This window comes from Bombus vosnesenskii, unplaced genomic scaffold (genome assembly GCF_011952255.1).
Source record: "Bombus vosnesenskii isolate JDL3184/JDL3185 unplaced genomic scaffold, Bvos_JDL3184-5_v1.1 scf7180000013397, whole genome shotgun sequence".
Lineage (NCBI taxonomy): Eukaryota > Metazoa > Arthropoda > Insecta > Hymenoptera > Apidae > Bombus > Bombus vosnesenskii.
Genome location: NW_022883022.1, coordinates 621,444 through 643,566, shown reverse-complemented (window position 1 = coordinate 643,566; position 22,123 = coordinate 621,444). Strand labels below are relative to the sequence as shown.

The following is a 22,123-nucleotide window of genomic DNA, read 5'->3' as shown; positions in this document are numbered from 1 at the left end:
TAACTTATTATTTATATAATATCAGATAATACATATATTGAGATCTATTTTATGTATTACAACATCTGATTTAGTAAGGCATAAAATAAATTCTGCTGTATGTTCACTGATCATTGTTATTTATTTTACATTATCAATATTCTTAAAATTTCTTAAATTTTGTTAAAGCTAAGGAGGTTCATAGTCAACGATTATGTTCCATGATGAGAAAACGAACATGACACTAACTCAACATTTCAACTTTTGTTTAGTATTTGTGATCAAAATTTCAAACAGAACCTTCTAAAGTTAAAGTGAAATACAAATTAAAGCATGTACTCATTTAGTTCGCGGTTTGCATTACTTATAATGACTAATCTGTATTCTAGCCCTTTTGAAGAGTTGTCTATACTCTTTCGAACAACAATTTTTTGCAACAACATATTTGAATCGAAACGTTGAAATAACTGATAACTTCTGAAAACGTATTAAACAAGAGTTTATTAGATAAATAATATCGAAAATATACCATGGAAGAATATTTAACCCTAATTCTTAAGCAAAAAGAGATACGAGTGAAGAGAATAAAACTTGCAAGTAAAAGCCGCTACTTTGCGTCTCTTTTTTCACACAATTTTAGTGATTCTCATAGCCAGGAACATGTTATTAATTACAACATTGCTCAATGTACTTTACAGGTTATTTTTATGATTTATATCAACTAACGTAGAAAAATGTTTATGTATTATTGTCGTAATTATTTAATTTTTATGCTTTTAGGATTTTGTTGATTGGGTTCACAATAGCACATATGTAAATATTCATTATCAACCCATAAGTCTTTCTTTGATAAAGTTTATGCAAGATAGACATTTTACAGGGTTATTGGATTTGTTACAGTTGAGCGCATTGTTTATAGTTGATGAATTAACAAATGATATTGTAAATATTATAGCGTTACAGTGGTTGTCACCACAGAAAGTAATCGATATATGGTTATTAGCAAAAGAGTTAAACATAAAGGCATTAGAAGATATGTGTATGTCTGTCTGTTTAGATAGGTTTGAGGAAATCCCTGAAGCTATGCTTGTCAGATTAGCAGCAGATGATATTGTTCAGTTATTAAACAACGTTAATATAAGAGTTTCCTCAGAATCGTATTTGCACCATATAAGAAGTGAATGGATAAAGTATCATGGGGTAAATGATATTGATCTTCTATCATATTTATTTACATGTGATCTCTACAGTATATATAAAATATTTTAACTATAGAATTCAGATATTGCGCATATCAATCAAAGAAGGCAACTTAAGTTTATAAGGGGAACAGTTATCTATGAAACATTTGAAGATGATACAAGGATTGGGTATTTGTGTACTTGGGACGGTAATGTTTTAAATAAATGTGAACAATTAAAAAGTATTCAATATCCAGACAGATGGTTATTTGGGATGCAAGTTATTAGTAGAGGTGTGCTTCTATTAAGTTGCACATTTTATTAAGAAACACATTTCTAATCATTGAAAATATTGCTTTAGGTTTCAGTGTGTATACAGTTGGAGGAAACGTAGGTTTAGGAGGCACGCAATTTAATAACATTATTTCACGTTATTGCCTTCTATCTAAACAATGGTATTATGAATCAACGTTGCCAGTTCCAAGAAGGCACATGATTGCTGTGTTTCTTGGCAACAAGTTGGTCATAGTTGGTGGTGTGGGAAGGCATAGATTAAAATTGTATTCAGTCAATATTCTTGATATTCACACAGGTTAAAAATTTACATTATGAAATGTAGAAAATATTCATGAAAGTTCCAATGTTAGTGTGTAAACAATTTCAGGTATTTGGAAAGGAGGCATGCATGTTCCTGAGAGTTTTACCAATATTCCTCCTCATTGTGTTCTGGATGGAAAATTGTATGTGTTGAAATCATCCGTTTATATTTATTATCCCACAGAAGATTATTGGCAAACTATATTGATACGCGATGATGATGTTATTGAAAGAATAGACGCATTTCTTACATGTAACACAATGCTACTTTTTGAAGGTAAATATTGCATAAAAGGATATTGACGATATTTTTACTTTTATATTTACATCTATAATAACTTCTAATGATTTTTGTAGGAGATGAAGATTTAGACGAAATGATTCTTACGAGAATCGAGATTACAAAAGACGACTCTGTTTGTGAGAGAGGAGAATGTATAAAACGACCTATAGAGCATAAGGAACTAAGGACGTATGTTGTGAATGTAGAAAGTAGTTATGGGCTTCAGTTAAGATACCTACAGTCCGCTAATATTGGTATAATGATGATAAATAATGTCAATCAACAAGATGGTAATCAATATTTGCATGTACACACGGAGGAGAGCGACGACTTCGTAGATTATATTTTTCCACGATATAGTTGCTTTAATATCATAGATCCTCGTACTTTGTACAATACCGCGTAATTAAAATCTTTTTACTTGAATACGATGTAAACGACTTTATGAAATCATAAGGGAAGTAGTGAAAGGAAAATAAAAAGTCCGCAACTTTTATATTTGAATTATCTTTTTTATTTATCTGAAATTTTGTAACGGAAGCAGTCTTCAAACATGTATAACACGACAGTGCGTACGATTACATGGAATAAGGATGTACATTTCGGCAGTGTTAAACTCTTTCGTATAGTCATCTAGCAAGATTGGTTATTGTTGTTTTAACGTACGAGGATGCTGGTTATCCTGCTGAGTCTGACTATTGCGAAAGTTTCCTGTTTGTAATTTAACTGCCGTTTGTGTACGATTGTGTACTTAAAATATGCAAATTCGTGTATACAGCAAAGCTCGTATTAGCGTATAGATTGCGCGTGCTATCCGTATTGCTTAACACTTTAGATTCTTCTTTCATCATATAATGACATGATTTTTTTTGCGATATGATAAGCACACAAAAAGTAAGGTAATTTACATATAGAATAGCATGAATACAATAGTTTTCCAATTTCTCTTTTATACACGAGCGTTACGTCGCCTATGACCGCGATTATTTTCAAGTCGCACATTTATATAGTTCATTTTTACAGTTTTTTTTTTCTCGTATTGTTGTCCTCCCGATAATATTCTAGAAGCTGAAAAGAGACCCATTAAAACAAACAAATAATTAAATTTCGTGAATCGACATGCTATCTTAAAATACATGAGATATGAGGATGAGGGCGAAACTTTGGATGAGGTAAGGGAAAGAATAAAAACTGCATATATACACAGATCTTATCAAACCTTGTCGTGTTGCGTTTTGACACGCGCGAAATCAACGATTTCATTATTCGTTGGTAACGTTCAGGGCGAAAGCAGCATTGGTCTCACCCTTCTTGCCGATCGCGCGAGCAACATACTGACCCACGTCGCTGGCTGTACATGCTTTGATACGCAACTCGAACGATTTGTCACCGTCTGAACTGAAGAGGTACCTGCTACTAGATTCTGGGAGCGCTTTTCCGTCTTTCAACCACGTTACTGTATTGTTAAGAACAATAATAATGTAATAAATGTAATAAATTTAATAAAATTTGGTAAAATTCTGTGCTTCGAATTCTCACGACTAAAATAAACGTTTTCGCTTACCTTTCAGAGGCGCGGTTTCAGTCTTGCATACGAATGTAACCGATTCGCCTTCGCTTACCGTTGCAGATTGTGGGAATGTCGTGAAGACTGGACTCTTCGGTTCCTCATTTGGAACTGAAAGCAAAATACTTTCGTAAATCACTGTATCAGATTTCATATCGATCGGTTATCGCCGTTTACTGCAAGCTAATAAAGTAAATTTTTTAAATGAATGTTAACGTACCAAGTACGTTTAATGTGCACGATGAGAAGCTCTCTCCTGCGTCATTGAATGCCTCGCAGGTATAAGTGCCAGAGTCTTCAGGGAAGATTTCGGCAATGTTCAGTTTATAGATATTAGCCTCGCTGCTGTACTGGAAGTCCTTGCTAGGTTTGATTTCCTTGTTGTTGTGAAGCCAGATTACGTCGAATTTCTTCGCGCCGATTATTCGACAGCTCAAGGTCACGGCTTCGCCATCCTTTACGAACATGCTGGTTACGTGATCTACGATCTTTGGAGGCTTGTCATCGGTCTTTTTCTTCGCGGCTGCATTTGCCATGGCTGCAACGAACATGTTTATTTAATTATTCCGCCCTTTTTCCGTAGTACGATTTCTCGTTTCACGAGTCATCCTGATTACTGTACTTACGTTTCACGGTTAATTTGCAGGAGGTAGTTACGGTGCCGATGCTATTGCTTGCTTGGCAAGTATATTCACCCTCATCCTCAGGGAATACCTCATTGATAACGAGAGTCGCGACTCCACCTTTGTACTTCAAGCTCATAATTTCCGACGAACTCAGCGTCTAATGGAGGAGAAAGCTTATTAATTTTTATCCTTATAAGAAAATAGAATTGTATTACAAAGTGTGATAGAATTCACATTTACTACTACAAAGAGTTATAAAAGTATTGAATTTTATGAAATTTAAATATCAAAATTCGAGGATTGCGATAAGTTCTCCAGTTTTTTTAATATGTATACATGTAAGTACTTGCCTTGCCATTCTTGGACCAGGTGACTTGTGGCTCTGGATCACCGTCAACGTTTACGTTAAGCTCCAGCTGTTCTCCATCATTGATAGTAAGATCGCTCAATTTTTTCGTGAATTGCGGTGCTCTCATCGAGTCATCCGGAGGATCTTTAAAGACGACATTTAAACAAAACCAGTTATTAGATAATTCGCTTGGTCATACAGTTTTTCAGGTGGAAATAACATATTTAACGTACAGATTAATTCCTTTGTCGTACTTCTAGATCGAGATGGACTACCGGTGCTATCGAGTCCGTATTTCTTGGTATTTCGCTTCTCTGTGCTGGAGTCTGTAGCCTAGAGAAATTGTATGTATCAAATACTTATTTTTTTTTGTCCATTACCAGTTTATCTATATCTTTTTTTATCAAATATTTAGTTTCTCTGCTCCTCTTACTTTATAGGAAGATGAACTCGAGGAATTGTATTTATTGGTGGTAGAGCTACTGTAATTATGACCCTGTGTGGTAGTGGAACTGTATCCACTGTATCCACCGGCTTTGTGTACCGTTATGATCGGAGGTGGTGCTGGTTTCAGCGGCTGCTCGATGAATTTTCGATCTACGAAATAATATTTCAGTTTCATACGTTGCTGTTAGATTATATTTTCTCTAGCAAACGCAAAAAAGAACCGAGAAATGCGACCGTAAAGCCGAATGCCAGGAAGAATAAAGCAGTATCAAAATCATTTGCATGAAAAATTAAGCAAGATCGCTGATAATGGCAGTTTCGTGGGAGCTGGGGAATTGCAATATAGTTTAGGAATAGCTAACTAGGGGCAAGATAATAAATTTTGTTATTATTTACAAATTATGGGTCACTAAAAGGTTGATCAATCATGTTTTCTTTACAAAGATGTCTCTCAATTTGGCAACGGATAGATAAGAAAAATTATATATCCGATTGACAAGAGTTCAGGTCAATTGCCACATATAAAAAATCTGTCTCTTTCGCATCACGTGTGGATCTCATAAGTTAAAGATCTCTCTTCATTTTTTCAAAAATTGCATATTTGTTCAACGCTCGACAATTTCGTTACTCGTTCAGATATAGAAATTTCCATACATAGTATGATAGACATACGCTCCTACTTTTTGAGAATATATATATCTTTTTATATTAACCGTATAAGATAATTTGTCGCAAACTGACAGAGACTCTAAGGAGAAATCCGCAAAAACCGGAGGGGTAAAGTAGACTCAAAATTTTTTGCTACGCTCTTCAATATTTACATATTAACTATAATAAGCAATAAATTGATTTACTTGCAGTACTTGTTAAAAAAAAAAATTCCTAGAAACATTCCTACTTTTCAAGATATTACAATGATATTAAAGGAATAATGTTGTACAGGGATAATTTGTTTTAAGTAATTGTACAGGGATAAATTGCGTTTTACAATTAATGTACGATTAAGCGGGATTGCAAGCAAGAAGGGGCTATAGTCCAAAAATTGTACCTCCGGAATGTAGGAGGTCGTGCGCCAATTTCAGTTGCTCCTCTGTTTCTCCAGTGCCTACGAACAAATATTTCATCAGTGTTTTACTATAAATACTAATAAAAGTGTAAGTAGAAATAAAATAATATAGGTATACATTTTGTATCAAGTGAAAAAGAAGCATCTTTTTTAACACGTGTCACCAAGAAAAAACTTTCAATTTATAGTCGATAGTCGTCATACGATGAATGAAAATATTTTGTGGAATATAATGGTACAAAATTAATTATGCAAGGTGGTTCTTTCATCCTGGGTTCCTAATTACTCTAATTACTCTCTAAATACTAATTACTCTCATTGATACAAAATATTGTATTGTAAATATTCTGTTGGCTCTGGACAACAAATATTGTGATTCACGATTTTTCCTTGGATATCGTTTTTTTTTCAAGATTTCAAGCTCATCGTTATTCTTTGAAGATCGCAACTAAGAAATTAACGAATCACACTGTACATTTCACTGTATATTTCCGTGTGAATGGAAAGTTATTGGAAATCAGTTCTACGGTGAACGTGTTAAATTACCTTCAACGATGACTACGCAGCTGGTTTCATCCTTTCCATGTTTGTTCGTCGCGATACAACGATATTTGCCGCTGTCTTCCGGTTTGCAGTCGATGATTTCCATCGTGACGACACCGTCCGAGTTTGTCATCGCGTAGTGATGCTTGGAGAGCTCCTCCCTGTCTTTGTACCATTTCACCGTCGGTGGTGGATTGCCAGCGAGACAGCAGAGGAGTTTGCACGTTTGTCTGACTTGAATGACACGTGGTCGAAGGAGGAAGGTGAAGCTTGGCGCCGATTCGATCGTCTCCAACCAGACATTATAACCGAGCGGTTCTCTCCTTCGGACTGGATGCAGTTCTGGTCTGTATTTTGGAATCTCCTTAGGTAGCGCTGAAAATAAAAAACGATGACTCTTTTAGCGTAATTAACCTGACCAAAGAGAAGGAAAATAGAAACTCGGAGGGATATTTGTAGTTAGGTAAATAAGATTTGCATTAATCAAGTGATATCAGGTTGCTCGAATTCGGACAATTTGACCAGTCCGACGGAGATTTAAGGTTCCATACGTACGTTGCACATTCAGGAAAACGACCTCTTCTCTGTAGCCGTAATGATTCTCTGCCCTGATCACGTACTCTCCTCTGTCCTCTAGTTTCACTCTGTTGATGATGAACGTGTAATCATCGCCGTGATATCGTTTCATGAATTTCACGGATTGTCTGAGTTCCTGATTGTTGTGGAACCACGTGAGAGTGGGAGAGGCGATCGCGATTACGCGGCACGTGAACTTCACGCTCTGTCCTTCGTAGGCAAACGCACTCGTCGGTTTAATGACGAATCTAGGTGCCGCTTGTCGCCGATCTGTATAGAAATTTAAAATGTTACTTGCGCAAATGAAATCTTATTTTCTTGAAAATAAAATTTCGGAAGCTAAGGAACATCATCCCTTACCGAACGAGGAATCGTAGATCTTGTACTTTTCGATCAACAATTTTCTAAGCGAAGAATATTCGGCTAGCCGTCCAATAGGAAGAACGTATTTGTCCCAGTTCTCGTATTTGGCTCGCAGTCTGTCTCTGAAGTTCAGGTATCGACTGGTTGCAATTGGTGTTGTACGGTTGCTGTGATCACCGGTTAACCATGGATGAAGGAGACATTCATGGGCAGTCATACGTTTCCTAAATGCAAACAACATCTCATTAATGTGTAACTCTATATCTACAATGTATGCATTGAATTTGTTGAACGAGCCAATATTATCAACACATTTTAAGCGACAACGTACTCTTTGTTCTTGACGAGCAACCGCCTAATGAAGTCCTTGCCTTCTTCGGAGACGTCGCGGAACGCTTCTTCGTCAAAGTCCCAGTCGCAGGCCTTAACGTTCTTCAGAGTTTCGATGTCGTTGTCCCCGGCAAACGGCGAAAGTCCGCTCAATCTGTACAATTAGTTTTAATTAGATCAACCAGTTAACTAAGTGATTTGTTAGTAGTAGTTAATAGTAGTAATCAGTTATGTAGATGCTAGCAATTTTCGTTTTTCAAAATGACTAGCGTAACTTGGGTTTTCTTTGATTCATTAATTTTCCTGATTATCTTTGCAGGTTAATCGAAGGGGTTCGTAGGCATATTTGACTCAAATAAACGAAGCTTACAAAACGTAGGCCAGAACACCGCAAGCCCACATGTCCGTGTAGAAACCAACAGGCTCGCGTTCGACGATTTCAGGCGCAGCAAATTCCGCCGTGCCGGTACTGATCTTCACCACTTCGTTAGGATCGAGTTTCGTAGCTAAACCAAAATCGATCAGTTTGACATTGGTGCTGTTGCGTGTCTGGCACATGATGTTCTCAGGTTTGATGTCTGAAAAAGAGAAACAATAGATTTAATTAATTTTCTTCTTCTCCCTTTTCCTTATTTCTAATGTAAGTAGAAACGAATCGATTGGTGGACCGACAACTTATGCAATCGAAGTTCATATAGGACGAGTTCACTGATCTTCTCCATTGCTAATGATTTTTCTTCAATTCGTTCGTATAATTACCTAGATGTATAATATTTTTCTCGTGCATATGTTTCACAGCTTCGCAGATCTGTCTCATATAGTTGATAACTTCAGCCTCGGACATGGTGTAACCTTCCGCTGTGATTCTCTCGAAGAGTTCACCACCGGACAAGCTGAACGAAGGAAATGAGATTAGAAATTGAAGCAGAAACAGCAAAGCTTGAACAGCTAAGCCTGAGTTATGATCGTAGATCAAGATATGCAGGTGTACTTACAACTCGAAGATCAAGACCATCTCGTCATCGTCCTCGAACGCGTCATGAAGATTGATCAACTTGGGATGATGCAGTTGATTCATTATATCGATTTCCTTCCTGATAAGTTCCTTTTCCATTGCATGAGACACAGGGATAAACTTAGCCGCGAATATGTTTCCAGTAGCTCTCTCGCGACAACGATGGACCACACCAAACGCGCCAGTTCCAATCTCTTCAAGAATATCGTATCTGTCATACACCGAGATGTGTTTAATTTCAACCGGCTGTGGAACGTATTTGCTATAGATATCGAACACGAATTGATCGTAATCTCGTGGCTTCTCGTCGCTTCGTCCGCGGATCTTCTTGCCCGTCTCATCCACCTTGTATTCTTTCTGTTTGAATTCCCTCTTGATCGTTCCCTTTGTCGTGATCAACGGCGTGACTTCACTCGGGTCAGATCTTCCGTAAATGTTCTCAGCGCAAATTCGGAAGTCGTATTGATGTCCAGGACTGAGGCCAGTAACCGCCATAGAGCAGAATCTGGTGTTGCCGACTCTGATCCAGCTGGTCATCGGATGTTCGCGTTTTTCGACAAGGTAATTAGTGATGTTGCTACCACCGTCCCAAACTGGTGGTTTCCAGGTCAGAGCCAACGAGTCGTGACCAATATTGTCCACCTGTGGGAATCTCGGAGGATCTGGTCTGTCGCTGATTTGGATCTTGATGATCGCTGTGTCTTGACCCATGTCGTTCTCAGCAGTGATTCGATAAGGTCCTGAATCGATACGGCTACCGTCTATGATGGTAAGAACAGCGTGTCTTTCCTTCACCTCCACGGTGTAGTGTCCGCCAGATTCGATCGTCTCTCCTTCTCTGACCCAGGTGATCTTTGGTTTCGGATATCCGGTGAATGGAATCTTTATAACCACGTTGACACCTTTGTCGAAGAATGCAGTGTCTCTGAACCTCGGCGGTACGTTCAATTTCGGTGGTGTCTTGATCAGAAGTTCGCCCTTAGTCGATTTGACGCCGCATTTGTTCACAGCGCGGCAGACGTATTCATCCGCGTCCTCTCCAAACACATCGTGGATGATCAGGTTGTGCGTGTCGCCCTCCGAATATATGTTGTATCGAGATCCACTGACGATCTCGCGAGCTCCCTTGAACCACGTGATCGTGGGTTTCGGGATACCAACGATCTTGCACTGGAAGTGAGCATTGTGGTTCTGCACGCAGCTGACCTTGTGCAAAGGTAGAATCACTTCCGGAGCTTTGGCTGCCTGAGGGTCGGTGATCTTCACGGAAGTCGAGGCCTTCGATTCTGGTCCGAGACCAGCAGCGTTTTGAGCGAACACACGGAACTCGTATTGCCTTCCTTCGATCAGGTTGCTGATGTTGATTTGAGTGGGTAGACAAATAACGACGTTCACGCGCTGCCAGGCTTGGCTGCCGACTTCGCGCTTGTCGATCCAGTAGCCTTGTATCTTCGAGCCACCGTCCGATTCTGGTTTCTCCCACGAGAGATTTACGAAGTCTCCGCCAACCTCGGTGACCTTTGGCGTTCCTGGAGGGCCAGGAGGATCGAATGGCGCCTTGGCCTTGATAGGATTGGTTCCCTCGAGCGGAGGTCCCATTCCGTTATCGTTTACGGCCATCACGCGGAACAGATACTCTTGTCCTTCGGTCAGACCCTGTACCATGAAGGAACAATCCTTGCAGAAGGAGGAAACGATGATCCAGTGAGTGTGACTGACGTCGCGACGTTCGACGACGTAATGAGTGACACGAAGACCACCGTCGTACTTAGGAGGTCGCCAGGTCAGAGTGCAAGTGTGTTTATCGATATCTGTGACGTCGAGAGGTTCGGTCGGTGGTCCAGGTAGTCCAGTGATGTACACGTTGAACGAACCACTGACGCTACCGCTGTCGTTCGAGATCGAAAGATCGTATACTCCAGCATCGTCTTTCTGAATGTCCTTGATGAAGATGATGAGGTATTCATCGAACACGGTGTACTTGATGTGACTCGTTTCCACCACCTTGCGACCGTCTTTCTTTAGAGTAATATCCATCGGTTGGTCGCCACTGTAGTAGATCTTGATCTTCGTGTTGTCGTTTTCAGCCAGGTACAGGGTATCCGGCATGCGCTCGATACGAGGCGGGGAACCGATCTTTAATCGACCTGTAGTCGTAGCCAGACCGAGTGGGTTTGAGATCTGACAGCTGTAGTCGCCGTCGTCTGCGTCCGTGACTTCGGATATGACGAGCCTGTAGATTCCGTCGAACGCCTCCGTGCGGAAGCGACCGCCGATCGTGATCTCTCTGCCATTCTTCAGCCACCTAGAATTCGTAAAATCCAATTAGACGCAGCGTTCGATATGAAACGAAAAATAGCGCGTAGAATTGAAGGGTAGGAAACGCTTCAAAGAAACAAACCTTGCGGTCGGTTGTGGTTTTCCCGTGGCCTCGCATTCGAGGACCAGAGTTTTGCCGAGCGGTACGTTCGTGCTGATTGGCAGAGTTCTGACGAATTCTGGCTTCTCGCCACCTTCCACCTCGCAGATCTTGACGGGCGTGGTGCAAGAACTTGGTTCGGATCTTCCCGCAGCGTTCACCGCGAAGATTCGGAATTCGTAATCTCCCCGTTCGATCAGATGTAGAACAGTGTACTCTGTGTCGGTGACGTTGTATTCGTTGCATTTTGCCCAAAGCGCGCTTCCGACTTCGCGTTTCTCGATCACGTAACCGGTGATGCGGCTGCCTCCGTCGGAAATTGGAGCTTCCCACTTGAGATCGACGTAGTTCTTGCCAACCTTCACGACCTGTGGCGTGCCTGGTGGTGAAGGCACGTTGAATTTGCTCTTCAGTTTAAACGGTGCCGATGGCGCGCTAGGTTTGCTGAAGCCAGCTGCGTTCTTTGCGCGTATTCTAAACTCGTATTCGTGTCCGCTCAGTAAATTGTAACAAATGTAGGTGGTGTCTTTGACCAGGTAGTCGTTCGCCACTCTCCATGTGGCATCGTCCGCAGGATCGCGGAATTCGATCTTGTAACCCTAAAGAGAAGAAGAGCAATCGATTGATTTTTGTTTTATTTTGAATATAGAGCGGAATCTCGATCATTCGACTTTATTGCAACTGAGGCAATTCAGATCTATCGAGATCCACAACTGCTCCGAATGTTTTAGAAAGCGACAAATTAACCGGAGAAACTGTTTCAATTTTTCCTACTGTCTTTCGTCAGCTTTTACCGTGTGATTTATTCATCATAGTTCATTTCCATCTTAAAAGATCTACAAGTAATGATGTCATTAATATACACACCTGAATACGAGATCCACCATCGGATATTGGACGGGTCCATACAACGGTCGCGTTCGACGTATCCCAATCGATAACACGTGGTTGTCCAGGAGGTTCGGGCACCGTGAATGGGAATTTCGCGGTAATCGGTTCATCGGCTTGCAATGGTTCTGATATTCCGTACTGGTTCTCCGCACGGACACGGAAGTTATACGTACGGTTGGGTTCAAGACCGATTACGTCGTAATGAGTGTTTCTTACAAAACTGCTGAGTTTCACCCAATACTGAAATCATTCAACATGACATTTTAGAATTAAACAGAGGAAAAGAAAGAAATCATTCGATGTGTAATCTAATAGTTACATAGTTGTACGCGTATAGATAACATATCAAAAATTTTTTTAGAGAAAAAGAAGAAGAAAAGAAGAAAGAGAAGCTACTTACGCCAGCCGGATCCAGTTTTTCAACGACGTAATTTGTAACGGGTGAGCCACCATCGTCGAACGGAGGTTTCCAAGACAACGTACAAGTTTCAGGAGTGATATCAGAAATATCAAGTGGTCCTTGCGGTGGAGATGGTTTGTCTACGAATATAATCAGTCGTCAAGTACTTCGCTTCTAAAGTTTCTTTTAGCATAATTAAACAATTATAACTGCTTAAAACAATTGTAGTTGCAGACGCAATAAAACCATTCGTAGTGACGATAGCTTAATTATTTTGAACAAGGTATTTGCGTGAAAATAAAAGGAACTTTCAGGCTAGTGCTTACCTACAACGAGAACCTTGCACGAAGCAGAATCAGTGCCGACAGTGTTCGTAAGGTAGATCGTGTACGTTCCAGTATCGGATCTCTTGGCTTTCTTGTTAATGAATTGTGAGGCGACATCCGTCGTATCGAATTTGATTCTTTCGCCTGTAAGGACTTCCTCGCCGTTGATGGACCAGCTTGGTCTTGGTTTTGGATTCGCTGTGTAAGGAACGGTTATCGTGAACGGTTCTCCGGCAATCACAGTCATGTCACGGATGCTGAGGTCGGACGTGATCTTTGGTGGGACTGAAATAAATTCGAGTAAAATCATAATCACAACAGTTTGATATCACTTAGAGCATGTTTCATTTTTAATAGCGAGATTATGGATTTTTAACTCCACGTATTCTTAAGTAAAATTACTGATATATAAATAAAATATGTCTAAGAGCAAATGCTTTGAATACTTACATGGTGGTGCACTGGCTCTAATCACGTCAGAGTTGGAACTCCATGGTCCTCGTCCAGCAGCATTCTCTGCCGCGACGCGGAATTCATAATCGTGATTTTCTATCAGACCAGTTACTCTATAAAATTTCAAACAGTTCAAGTTTTTCAATTTGTTCTTCATAATCGAGTATAATTTTAATCGTTCGAAGACACGAAGCAAGCTTTACCTATAAGTAGTCTCATGAACGAGAGATGGTGTGGCTTTCGTCCATTTGTCTTCGCTCAACAGACGCTTCTCGATGACATAACCAAGGATAGGTGAACCTCCATCGTGACGAGGTTTGGTCCAAGTAATAGTAATGCTATCCTCTGTCGTTTCAACGCCTTTCGGAGTTCCAGGTGCTCCAGGTGGATCGAATGGATGCCTGGCTTTGATCGGATCCATCGTGGTTACAGGATCCGAGGTACCATATTGATTTTCAGCCATCACGCGGAATTCGTACATGTTTCCGACTGTCAGATTCCTTACTCGACAGAACGGTGTCGTCACATAGCTGCTCACCTGTTGTAACAAAATAAGAAAGTTAACAAAGAAGGATCTCGAAGAATTTTTTTCAAGGAACCGCATTAAACGCCTCATGATTCAGTTAATTCTAATAATTTTCATTTTAATAAATGGTAAATATTTTTGAATCATTAGACAGATGCGGAGAAGCCGATACCAAAAAGTCTTACGATTCCTTTCGAAAGAAATCTTATAGTATACCCGAAAAGCTCTGCTTTAGACTACAAACCTTGGACCACGTGCCCCTTGATTCTCGTCTCTCAACGACGTAGTTGGTGATATCGGCGCCTCCATTGTCTTTCGGTGGGTTCCAGAATAGCGTGAGAGCATCTCCTCCAAATTCATCAGCGTGAAGATTCACAGGTGGATTTGGACGGTCCAGAACCTTAACGTTCACCGTGGCGGTGTCGAAGCCGGAAGAGTTGCGTAACTGTAGACGGTACTGTCCACCGTCCGAACGTTTCGCATTCTTTACCACAAGACTGCGGAAGAAATTATACGCGATATTTATCCATGTTACTAATTATCATATGTTGTCTTTTGTCTGTTACAGGTAAGCAACGTTTCAATGATATTCTTCAGAATATGACATCAAGTAGCTAACGAACTGATTACACAATTGAATAGTTAACAAACATACCTAGCATAGTCGTCGCCCAATTGTTGATGTACACGCGGATCTGTCTCATCCTTGATAACATCGTTAGCAAACCATGTGGCAGTGGGTTTGGGGAAGCCAATGTAAGGCACGTGAATGGAGAAGTCTTCACCAGCGCGAACAGTGATGTCGCGAACTCCTCCGAGGTCCATGACAGGTTTGTTGGGTTGTTCCTCGATAACGATGGGATTACTTGGTCTGCTTGGATCGCTATTACCGACATCGTTCACTGCGATCACTCTGAAGAGGTACTCCTCGCCTTCGGTGAGTTTCGGTACCGTGTACACGTTGGTCGGTATCAGAGCGCCATTAACGTCGTCCCATTCGTCCTGACCTCTCTGCTTCATTTGGACAATGTAGCCTCTGATCTTAGCACCACCGTCGCTACGTGGTGGTCGCCAGCTCAACGTTACAGAATCTTTCGTTATCCTGTCAGGTTTCGGTGGTTCGGGAGCATCAGGACGCACTAAAATACATTGGATGATCAGAATATGAGAACAGTCGCTAATCTTTCGACGATCTGTCGAAACATCGTGACCGTAGCGGGAAAGAAACGAGTAAGCATTTTGTTATACTTACAACGTTGATGTCCAGCAGTAATAGGTTCAGTTGGTTTACTGGGTTTACCAGGTCCAGCTTCATTGACGGCAATAACTCTGAATTCGTATTTAGATCCTTCGTGAAGATCTTGCACCGTGAATGTCGTATTCGGAGTTGGATAGTTGTTGACTTTGAGCCATTCGCCACCCCGTTCTCGTCTTTCCACGTAATATCCTGTCGACAGGAGAATTAATCGGTAAATTTATACATAAATTAATATATATATAGTAATAATTTAACAGAATGTAATTTAATTAGAAAATTACAAACAGGAGGAGCAGATGGAATTTGTCTTTTATTAGAGATGTCGTGGAATACTAGAAGACGATTTTGAAAGCACGAAAATGCTCCTAATATGCAAAACTGTAGAAAATATCCAAAATAGTATACTCGTTATGATATTTAACAAATGAAACAGACCTCTATTTTGATCACTTTCTTTAGTTATATTATACTTAGTTATATGGAAGAAAAGAAAAGTATGACGTCTCACCGGTAATAGGCTTGCCACCAGTATTGAGCGGTGGATTCCACAAAAGACTACAGCTGTTGGGTGTGTATCCAAGGATTTCGGGTTGACTAGGCGCGTCTGGTGGATCGTATGGACTCTTGGCGACGACTGGTTTGCCTTCCAGTGGTTCAGACACACCGTACATATTTTCAGCTCGCACTCTGAACACGTATTTCTTGCCCTCGGTAAGACCTTTGGCGGTGTAGCTTGTTCTTGGACAGTATCCTGGTGTTTGACGCCAGTTATCGGCTCCATACTCAGATACCTCAACGATGTAGTTGGTGACGTCGGATCCACCATCATCCAGAGGTTTGTTCCAGGATAAGGACACGGATTCCTGCGTGGTGCCAGTGTATTGTAGGGGACCTTGAGGTGGTCCTGGTCTATCGACCACGATAACCTCGATGTCGGCTGAATCTTTTCCATGCTCGTTCGTCGCTGTGACTGTGTAAATACCGCCATCTTCCCGGACCGATTTTTCGACCAACAAATTCGTGCGATCGCTCTTGGTTTCGGTCTGAAAGTTATTAGAAAATTAACGGTTGAGATATTACTGATTTGCATGAGTCGATACTCATACGCAACAGATCTGAACCAAAGCTATAAACCATTTGCTTACCGATATTCGAAGAGTTTCGAGGAGAGGCCTCGAGTCTTTGGTCCATTCGATAGTGGGAGTTGGCGCTCCGGACAATGGAATGTTAACATTGATGGGTTCTCCGGCACGCACCTTGATCTTGCGTCCAATCAGCGCGTCCAAATTCAATTTTGGTTTCTCTTTCATCGGTTTCGCGATGAATACGGAGGACGTGTCGCTAGGTTTGCCCGCGCCAGCGGCGTTTATAGCAGTTACTCGGTATTCGTATTGATGACCTTCGGTCACATGGTCGTCATAATATTCAGCATATCTCGCTGGCTCTTTGGTCAATTTCAACCAGCGGCCAGTTGCACGATCGCGCCGTTCCACGTCGTAACCGATGATCTTCGATCCACCGTTGCTGATCGGTGCCAACCATTTGATCTTGATGTGGTCTTTGTCCGCGTCGACACATTCTGGCTTTCCAGGTTGTCCAGGTACAACTGAATAGAACAAACAATTTGTTAGGGTTTTCCAGTAAATATAGCCAGCAAGTGTAATAATACTTATGAGCCGTAGTATACATATCCGATGATAGAGTAGAGAATTTACCGAATTGGTTCTTGGCGACGATCGAGTGATCTGTAGTCAAAGGTTCTGAGCGGCCTTGAAGATTCTCCGCGCATACCCTGAACTCGTAAGTCGTACCTTCCAGCAATCTCGGTACTGTGGCGTGATTATACTTGGGATTGACGTGAGTGACAGCTGGTACCCAGCCACCACCATGGGTCAAGTCACGTTTCTCGATTACGTATCCACTAAAAAGGATCGCAAAAAGCGTTGTATTATTTTACGCTTATCACTTTGTTTCGTGAAATCGTTAATTTAAGACGTCGATACTCACGTGATTTCGCTACCACCGTTATCTTTAGGTGGTTTCCACGACAAGGTAACCGACTGGCTTGTGATTTCTTCGTACTGCAGAGGACCTTCTGGTGGGCCAGGTCTGTCGAGAACGATAACTTGGAAGCTACCTTCGTCTATTCCGCTGCTGTTCTTCAACAACAAGTGATACAATCCGGAATCGGATCTTTGAGCGTTAACAGTGTGAACAATGGTGTGATAACCGATCGAGGTAACAGTTGTTCTATCGGTGGTCAGTAGATCGCGACTTCCAACTGTCCAGGTAACCTCTGGAGTTGGTTCACCGACGAAGTCGATGTCGACGTGGAAGATGAGACCAGCCTTGATTCGAATATCTTGCAAAGGCGTCTTGATCTTTGGAGCCACTAAAATATTGAATTATTTTATTAATAAAATGTTTGGATAGTTCGTAGTAATAATTAGGTTGTGCATGTTTATGCAAATTTACATTTTTACGAATACATAGAAATTGAATATAAATAGAGATTTGCTTCATTCTTTACATATGTATTATAAAAAATACTTAATAACAATGCATGATCATCCGTAATCGAGAAATAACGAGTACAGTAAAAATATGCTCACAGTAACGAGGTTTGGCAGTGATGAGATCGCTCGGCTCTGATGGCTCTGATTGTCCAGCAGCGTTAACAGCAATTACACGGAATTCGTATTCTTGTCCTTCCGTTAAGTCAGGAACAGTTGTATTTGTCTGATTTGGTGGAACGTGAACCGCGTTGACCCAGTATGGACTACCCTTTTCTTTCTTCTGGACGATGTATTCTGTAATGGGAGAACCACCATCGCTGCTTGGTGCTGGCCATTGCAGATCGACGTGATCTCTGTCCCAGTCTGTGATCTGTGGTCTTCCAGGAGCGTCGGGTTCGTCTACAAATACGAAATCGTATTTCTATTAGATCTGTAAACTTCTTGTTAACTTCTAGAATGTGATTTCTCCTTGTTTTTCTTGTAATTTAAATCGTTCCGTTTTTTAAGGAATTTGCCACTATAATTGATGTTTGACAGGCCATTTTTTATCATACAAATAATTAGAAATCTTTGAATCGTTCATAGTCGAACACTAACCGAACAAATTCTTAGCGATGATACTCTTTGGTGCTTCGAGGGGATCGGATTCTCCAATGGTGTTGACAGCTTTCACACGGAAGAGATACTCCTTGCGATGCGTCAGTCGCGCTACTTCGTGGCTCAATATCGTGCTCATGCCAGCATCGGACCAAGTGCCTCGCGACAGATCCATTTTTTCGATAATATAGTGCAATATGGGGCTGCCACCATCGTCCAATGGATGGCCCCAAGCCAAGTGACAACCTTCCTTGGTGATTTTGCTGATCTCGAGCGGTTTCTGTGGTGGTGATGGCCTATCGAGGACGGTGACTCTGGCACTTGAACTGAAACATTTTATTTCGCTTTATCTAACTATACTAAACTAAACAGAAGTTCGTTATAGAGATGGTATAAACGGGGTCCTACTACACTCAAGTTCCACTTTGTCATAAAAATTTGAATTTACATAAACACCTACAGTCTAGTTATCATAGATTCGAAATTACCTGAATTTTCCGTGCTCGTTCTCCAAAGTGAGAGCGTAACGGCCAGTGTCAGAGCGAACAGAGAATGGAATCTCAAAGGTGGTTTCGGTATGAGTAGTGTACATTTCATGGCGAGAGTCGGCCATAATCACCTCTCCGTCCAGGGTCCAAGTGGCCGTAGGTTTAGGCGATGCTTGGATAGGGATGATGTAGCTAATCTTCTGTCCAGCTCGAACAACCAAGTCGCTTAGTGCATGTGGATCAAAGGATGGAGCAACTGTAAGAAAAATGATCATACATATACTCTTTGTTCAAAAGATAAACTTAAGTAAAGTTAAATAAAATTAACGTTGTGTTTAAGTTTGAAAGTACGTTTTACACAGAAAAAAGAAGAAGAAAGGAATTCTTTACTTACGGAAACGTGGTTTTGCAACGATAGGGGAAGAAGCTTCGGATGGCTCGCCAGGACCAGCTTTATTAACAGCGATGACCCTAAACTCATATTCTTGTCCTTCAACAAGATCTGGTACCCTGGCGCTAGTTTTAGTTCCATCGATTTCCAAAGCCTTCTCCCACGTGCCAAAACGAGGTTTCTTTTCGATGATATATCCCGTAATAGGTGAACCACCATCTTTTTTCGGTCGTGTCCATTCCAAGTCGACGTGATCCTTGTCCCAATCAGTGGCAACAGGTGTTCCAGGTTTGTCAGGCTTGTCGTACGGATCTTTCGCAGTAATGGTATCCATGCCAGTGAGCGGCAACGATTCACCTTGCTTGTTTACCGCACGCACACGGAACTGATAGTCGTGGCCTTCGATCAGGTGATCCACGTGTGCATAAGTCGAGGAAGCTTCCGCTACTGGTACCCATCTCATGTTCTCTGTATCCATTTTCTCCACCTGGTAATATAGAATTTCTGAACCACCATCGTCTTTCGGTGGGCGCCATTTCAGGTCGCAACCGTTCTTTGTCACGTTGTCGATCCTTAAAGGTCCTTCCGGTGGTGCTGGAATGTCGAGGACGTTCACAGTTAAGGTAGCAGTGTCTTTGCCGTTGATGTTCTTCGCTTCCAGAGTGTACACGCCTGCATCGGAACGTTTCGCTTCGATCACACGAACTTTGGTGTTGTAGTCTTCGTTTATGATCTTGATGCGATCGCTTGGCACGAGTATCGTGCCCTTCAGCGACCATTGTTTGGTTGGTGGCGGTTCGCCGATTACAGGAACGTCGAAGTCGTAGAAGCCACCGGCTTTTACTTTTACGTCCAGCATGTACTTCCTGTCGATCTTCGGTGCAACTGAAAATGAACATTTTTTTATCGACATATATACCTTTGATGAGGGGAGAAGGAAAGAAAAGAGATAAAGAGATAATTACGGTTCTTAGGTCGAGCCAAGTGAGATTTAGAAGCGTCAGAGGGTTCACCGGGGCCAGCTTTGTTAACAGCCCTAACGCGGAATTCATAATGCGTGCCCTCCACGAGATCGGGCACTCTTCCACGATTTACGTCACCCTCGACTTCTGCGCATTTCTCCCAGGTAGGACTATATTTGTCTCGTTTCTCTATGATGTAACCAGTAATAGGTGAACCACCATCTTCTTGCGGACGATCCCATTGAAGTTCGACAAAGTCCGAGTCGTAGTCGCTGACGGTCGGAGTGCCAGGTTTTCCCGGCTCGTCTAAAGATAATAATTATGTTTAATAAAAGAAGCGATCCAAGGTATAACGAGATTGTAGATCTTTACGCAAATTTATATCCTTATAAAAACAAGTAAAGAAATAAGATCTGAATAGAGATTTGTTTTGTAGCGGCACATGAGTCATAGCACGATTCGGATCGAGAGTGACTCGTGTTATTGTTTTGCCTCGGGGTATTGACATTGTTCCGATGTACGAGATTTAGAAGTAAACAAACTCCGGACAAAACAATATCGCCGCTACGTGCAATCGGCAACCAGAATCGAATTCAAACCTTCCGGTATAAATAGACGAACAAGCTCTCTAGGACATTCATTATTCATTATCAGCCAGCGATGATTACGACGTATTATACTAACTCTGTATTTTTGTATTCAGAGTGATTTTTAAATATATCTGACTATCACAAGTATTCACTCGTTTCGTCATTTAAAGCAACACGTTTGATATCCACCACAATTTCTCCTATTAAAAATTATGACGAGAATTCTACATTGGATATTTGAGATATTTTTTAATATCATACCATTTATATAGAAAATAATACAAGACTTAATATACTTGAATCTAATCAATTGATATATAAACGGTACAATAAAGACAAAGTACAAGTACTTATTGTAGCCACTATGAATGAATTTCTCATGGAACGATCTAATATTTCTTTACTTCTATTCATGAGATTACGAACCTGCGCAAAATATCGAATGAAAGCTCACACTCACCGAATGGATTCTTCGCTTCGATGCCCTGCATAGCCGTGAGCGGTTCTGATTTGCCTTGCTTATTAACCGCGCGAACTCTGAACTTGTACTTATGACCTGGCGTAAGCCCTTCAACATCCAACGAGGTCTGCGGTCCGTCCGTCTCTCCTGCAGGTACCCAGCGACCAGTCGCTTCGTCCATCTTTTCCACGACGTATTTGTCGATTGGTTGGCCACCGTCGTCTTCCGGTGGTTTCCACGATAATTTGCATCCTTCCGCGTGCACGTCAGATGCTCTGAGCGGTCCTTGAGGTGGACTCGGTTTGTCCAGAACCGTTACCTTGACAACTGCTTCGTCCATGCCATTTATATTCTCGGCGGTGATAGTGTATCTTCCAGATTCCGCTCTGGTAGCATTTCTGACGCTGAGAGTCGTGTTGTAATCCACGTGTTTTACTTTTATACGCTCTGTCGGTCGCACCTCGCGTTTTCCCAACATCCATTTCGTGGTTGGAGGAGGTTCACCCGAAACCTTCACGTCGAAGCTGAAGTTTTGACCAGCTTTGATTCTGACCTCTACCAAATTCGTACGATCGATCTTCGGTGCTAGGTTTCGCGGCTTGGCAATGATCGTTGGCGTCGGATCCGAAGGTTCGCCAGGGCCAGCCTTGTTTACGGCTCGCACGCGGAACTCGTAAGGCTGGCCTTCTATCAAGTCAGGGACAGTGGCTGACGTTTCATCCGCTGGTACCTCTACGGCCTTCTCCCATTCGCCGTATTTGTCTTTCTTCTCGATTATGTAGCCAGTAATAGGCGAGCCACCGTCGTTCGCTGGCGGTGTCCATGCGAGATCGACGTGGTCCTTGTCCCAATCGGTAACACGCAGATCGCCTGGTTTATCTGGTTCGTCTAAGAATTTACAATTGTAAACGTAATTAAAAATGT

At 41.6% G+C, this 22,123-nt stretch overlaps 2 protein-coding genes across 3 annotated transcripts in view; one reads left to right on the top strand and one right to left on the bottom strand.

Annotated features, from left to right (window-relative positions):
* The first annotated feature begins 79 nt into the window (after positions 1-79).
* LOC117237694 lies at positions 80-2,544 on the top strand. Of its 2 annotated transcripts, XM_033501962.1 has the most exons (7): positions 80-97; positions 169-677; positions 760-1,179; positions 1,255-1,453; positions 1,522-1,752; positions 1,825-2,034; positions 2,115-2,544. In XM_033501962.1, exons 2-7 carry the CDS (start codon positions 510-512, stop codon positions 2,444-2,446), a joined length of 1,560 nt encoding a protein of 519 aa, XP_033357853.1. In that variant the 5' UTR covers positions 80-97; positions 169-509; the 3' UTR covers positions 2,447-2,544. The 2 variants fall into 2 exon arrangements, with proteins under 2 accessions (XP_033357853.1, XP_033357854.1); XM_033501963.1 differs by lacking the exon at positions 80-97 and having other exon boundaries at positions 557-666.
* Positions 2,545-2,903: 359 nt separating this feature from the next.
* LOC117237692 (twitchin) overlaps positions 2,904-22,123 on the bottom strand; it is a 77,671-nt gene continuing 58,451 nt past the window's right edge. Inside the window, exons 93-127 of the mRNA XM_033501961.1 lie at positions 21,200-22,087; positions 20,153-20,455; positions 19,191-20,072; positions 18,797-19,052; positions 18,309-18,634; positions 17,808-18,110; positions 17,203-17,587; positions 16,911-17,116; positions 16,341-16,801; positions 15,704-16,238; positions 15,190-15,384; positions 14,593-15,076; positions 14,182-14,434; positions 13,615-13,949; positions 13,409-13,524; positions 12,959-13,243; positions 12,633-12,772; positions 12,209-12,472; positions 11,324-11,940; positions 8,903-11,227; positions 8,667-8,800; positions 8,278-8,485; positions 7,909-8,061; positions 7,575-7,801; positions 7,194-7,484; positions 6,642-7,013; positions 6,078-6,134; positions 5,016-5,179; positions 4,816-4,915; positions 4,584-4,726; positions 4,234-4,390; positions 3,828-4,145; positions 3,605-3,718; positions 3,260-3,496; positions 2,904-3,108 (exon numbers count right to left, since the gene is read on the bottom strand). Of these exons, the coding sequence (XP_033357852.1) occupies positions 3,303-3,496; positions 3,605-3,718; positions 3,828-4,145; positions 4,234-4,390; positions 4,584-4,726; positions 4,816-4,915; positions 5,016-5,179; positions 6,078-6,134; positions 6,642-7,013; positions 7,194-7,484; positions 7,575-7,801; positions 7,909-8,061; positions 8,278-8,485; positions 8,667-8,800; positions 8,903-11,227; positions 11,324-11,940; positions 12,209-12,472; positions 12,633-12,772; positions 12,959-13,243; positions 13,409-13,524; positions 13,615-13,949; positions 14,182-14,434; positions 14,593-15,076; positions 15,190-15,384; positions 15,704-16,238; positions 16,341-16,801; positions 16,911-17,116; positions 17,203-17,587; positions 17,808-18,110; positions 18,309-18,634; positions 18,797-19,052; positions 19,191-20,072; positions 20,153-20,455; positions 21,200-22,087 (12,191 nt within the window). The 3' untranslated portion in view covers positions 2,904-3,108; positions 3,260-3,302. The remainder of the gene's footprint in view (positions 3,109-3,259; positions 3,497-3,604; positions 3,719-3,827; positions 4,146-4,233; positions 4,391-4,583; positions 4,727-4,815; positions 4,916-5,015; positions 5,180-6,077; positions 6,135-6,641; positions 7,014-7,193; positions 7,485-7,574; positions 7,802-7,908; positions 8,062-8,277; positions 8,486-8,666; positions 8,801-8,902; positions 11,228-11,323; positions 11,941-12,208; positions 12,473-12,632; positions 12,773-12,958; positions 13,244-13,408; positions 13,525-13,614; positions 13,950-14,181; positions 14,435-14,592; positions 15,077-15,189; positions 15,385-15,703; positions 16,239-16,340; positions 16,802-16,910; positions 17,117-17,202; positions 17,588-17,807; positions 18,111-18,308; positions 18,635-18,796; positions 19,053-19,190; positions 20,073-20,152; positions 20,456-21,199; positions 22,088-22,123) is intronic.

Coding starts and splice junctions, on each gene's coding strand:
- LOC117237694 (XM_033501962.1), top strand. CDS start 510: ATGGAAGAATATTTAACCCTAATTCTTAAGCAAAAAGAGATACGAGTG. Junction 678..759: donor TTGCTCAATGTACTTTACAG/GTTATTTTTATG, acceptor TTATGCTTTTAG/GATTTTGTTGATTGGGTTCA. Junction 1,180..1,254: donor AATGGATAAAGTATCATGGG/GTAAATGATATT, acceptor TTTTAACTATAG/AATTCAGATATTGCGCATAT.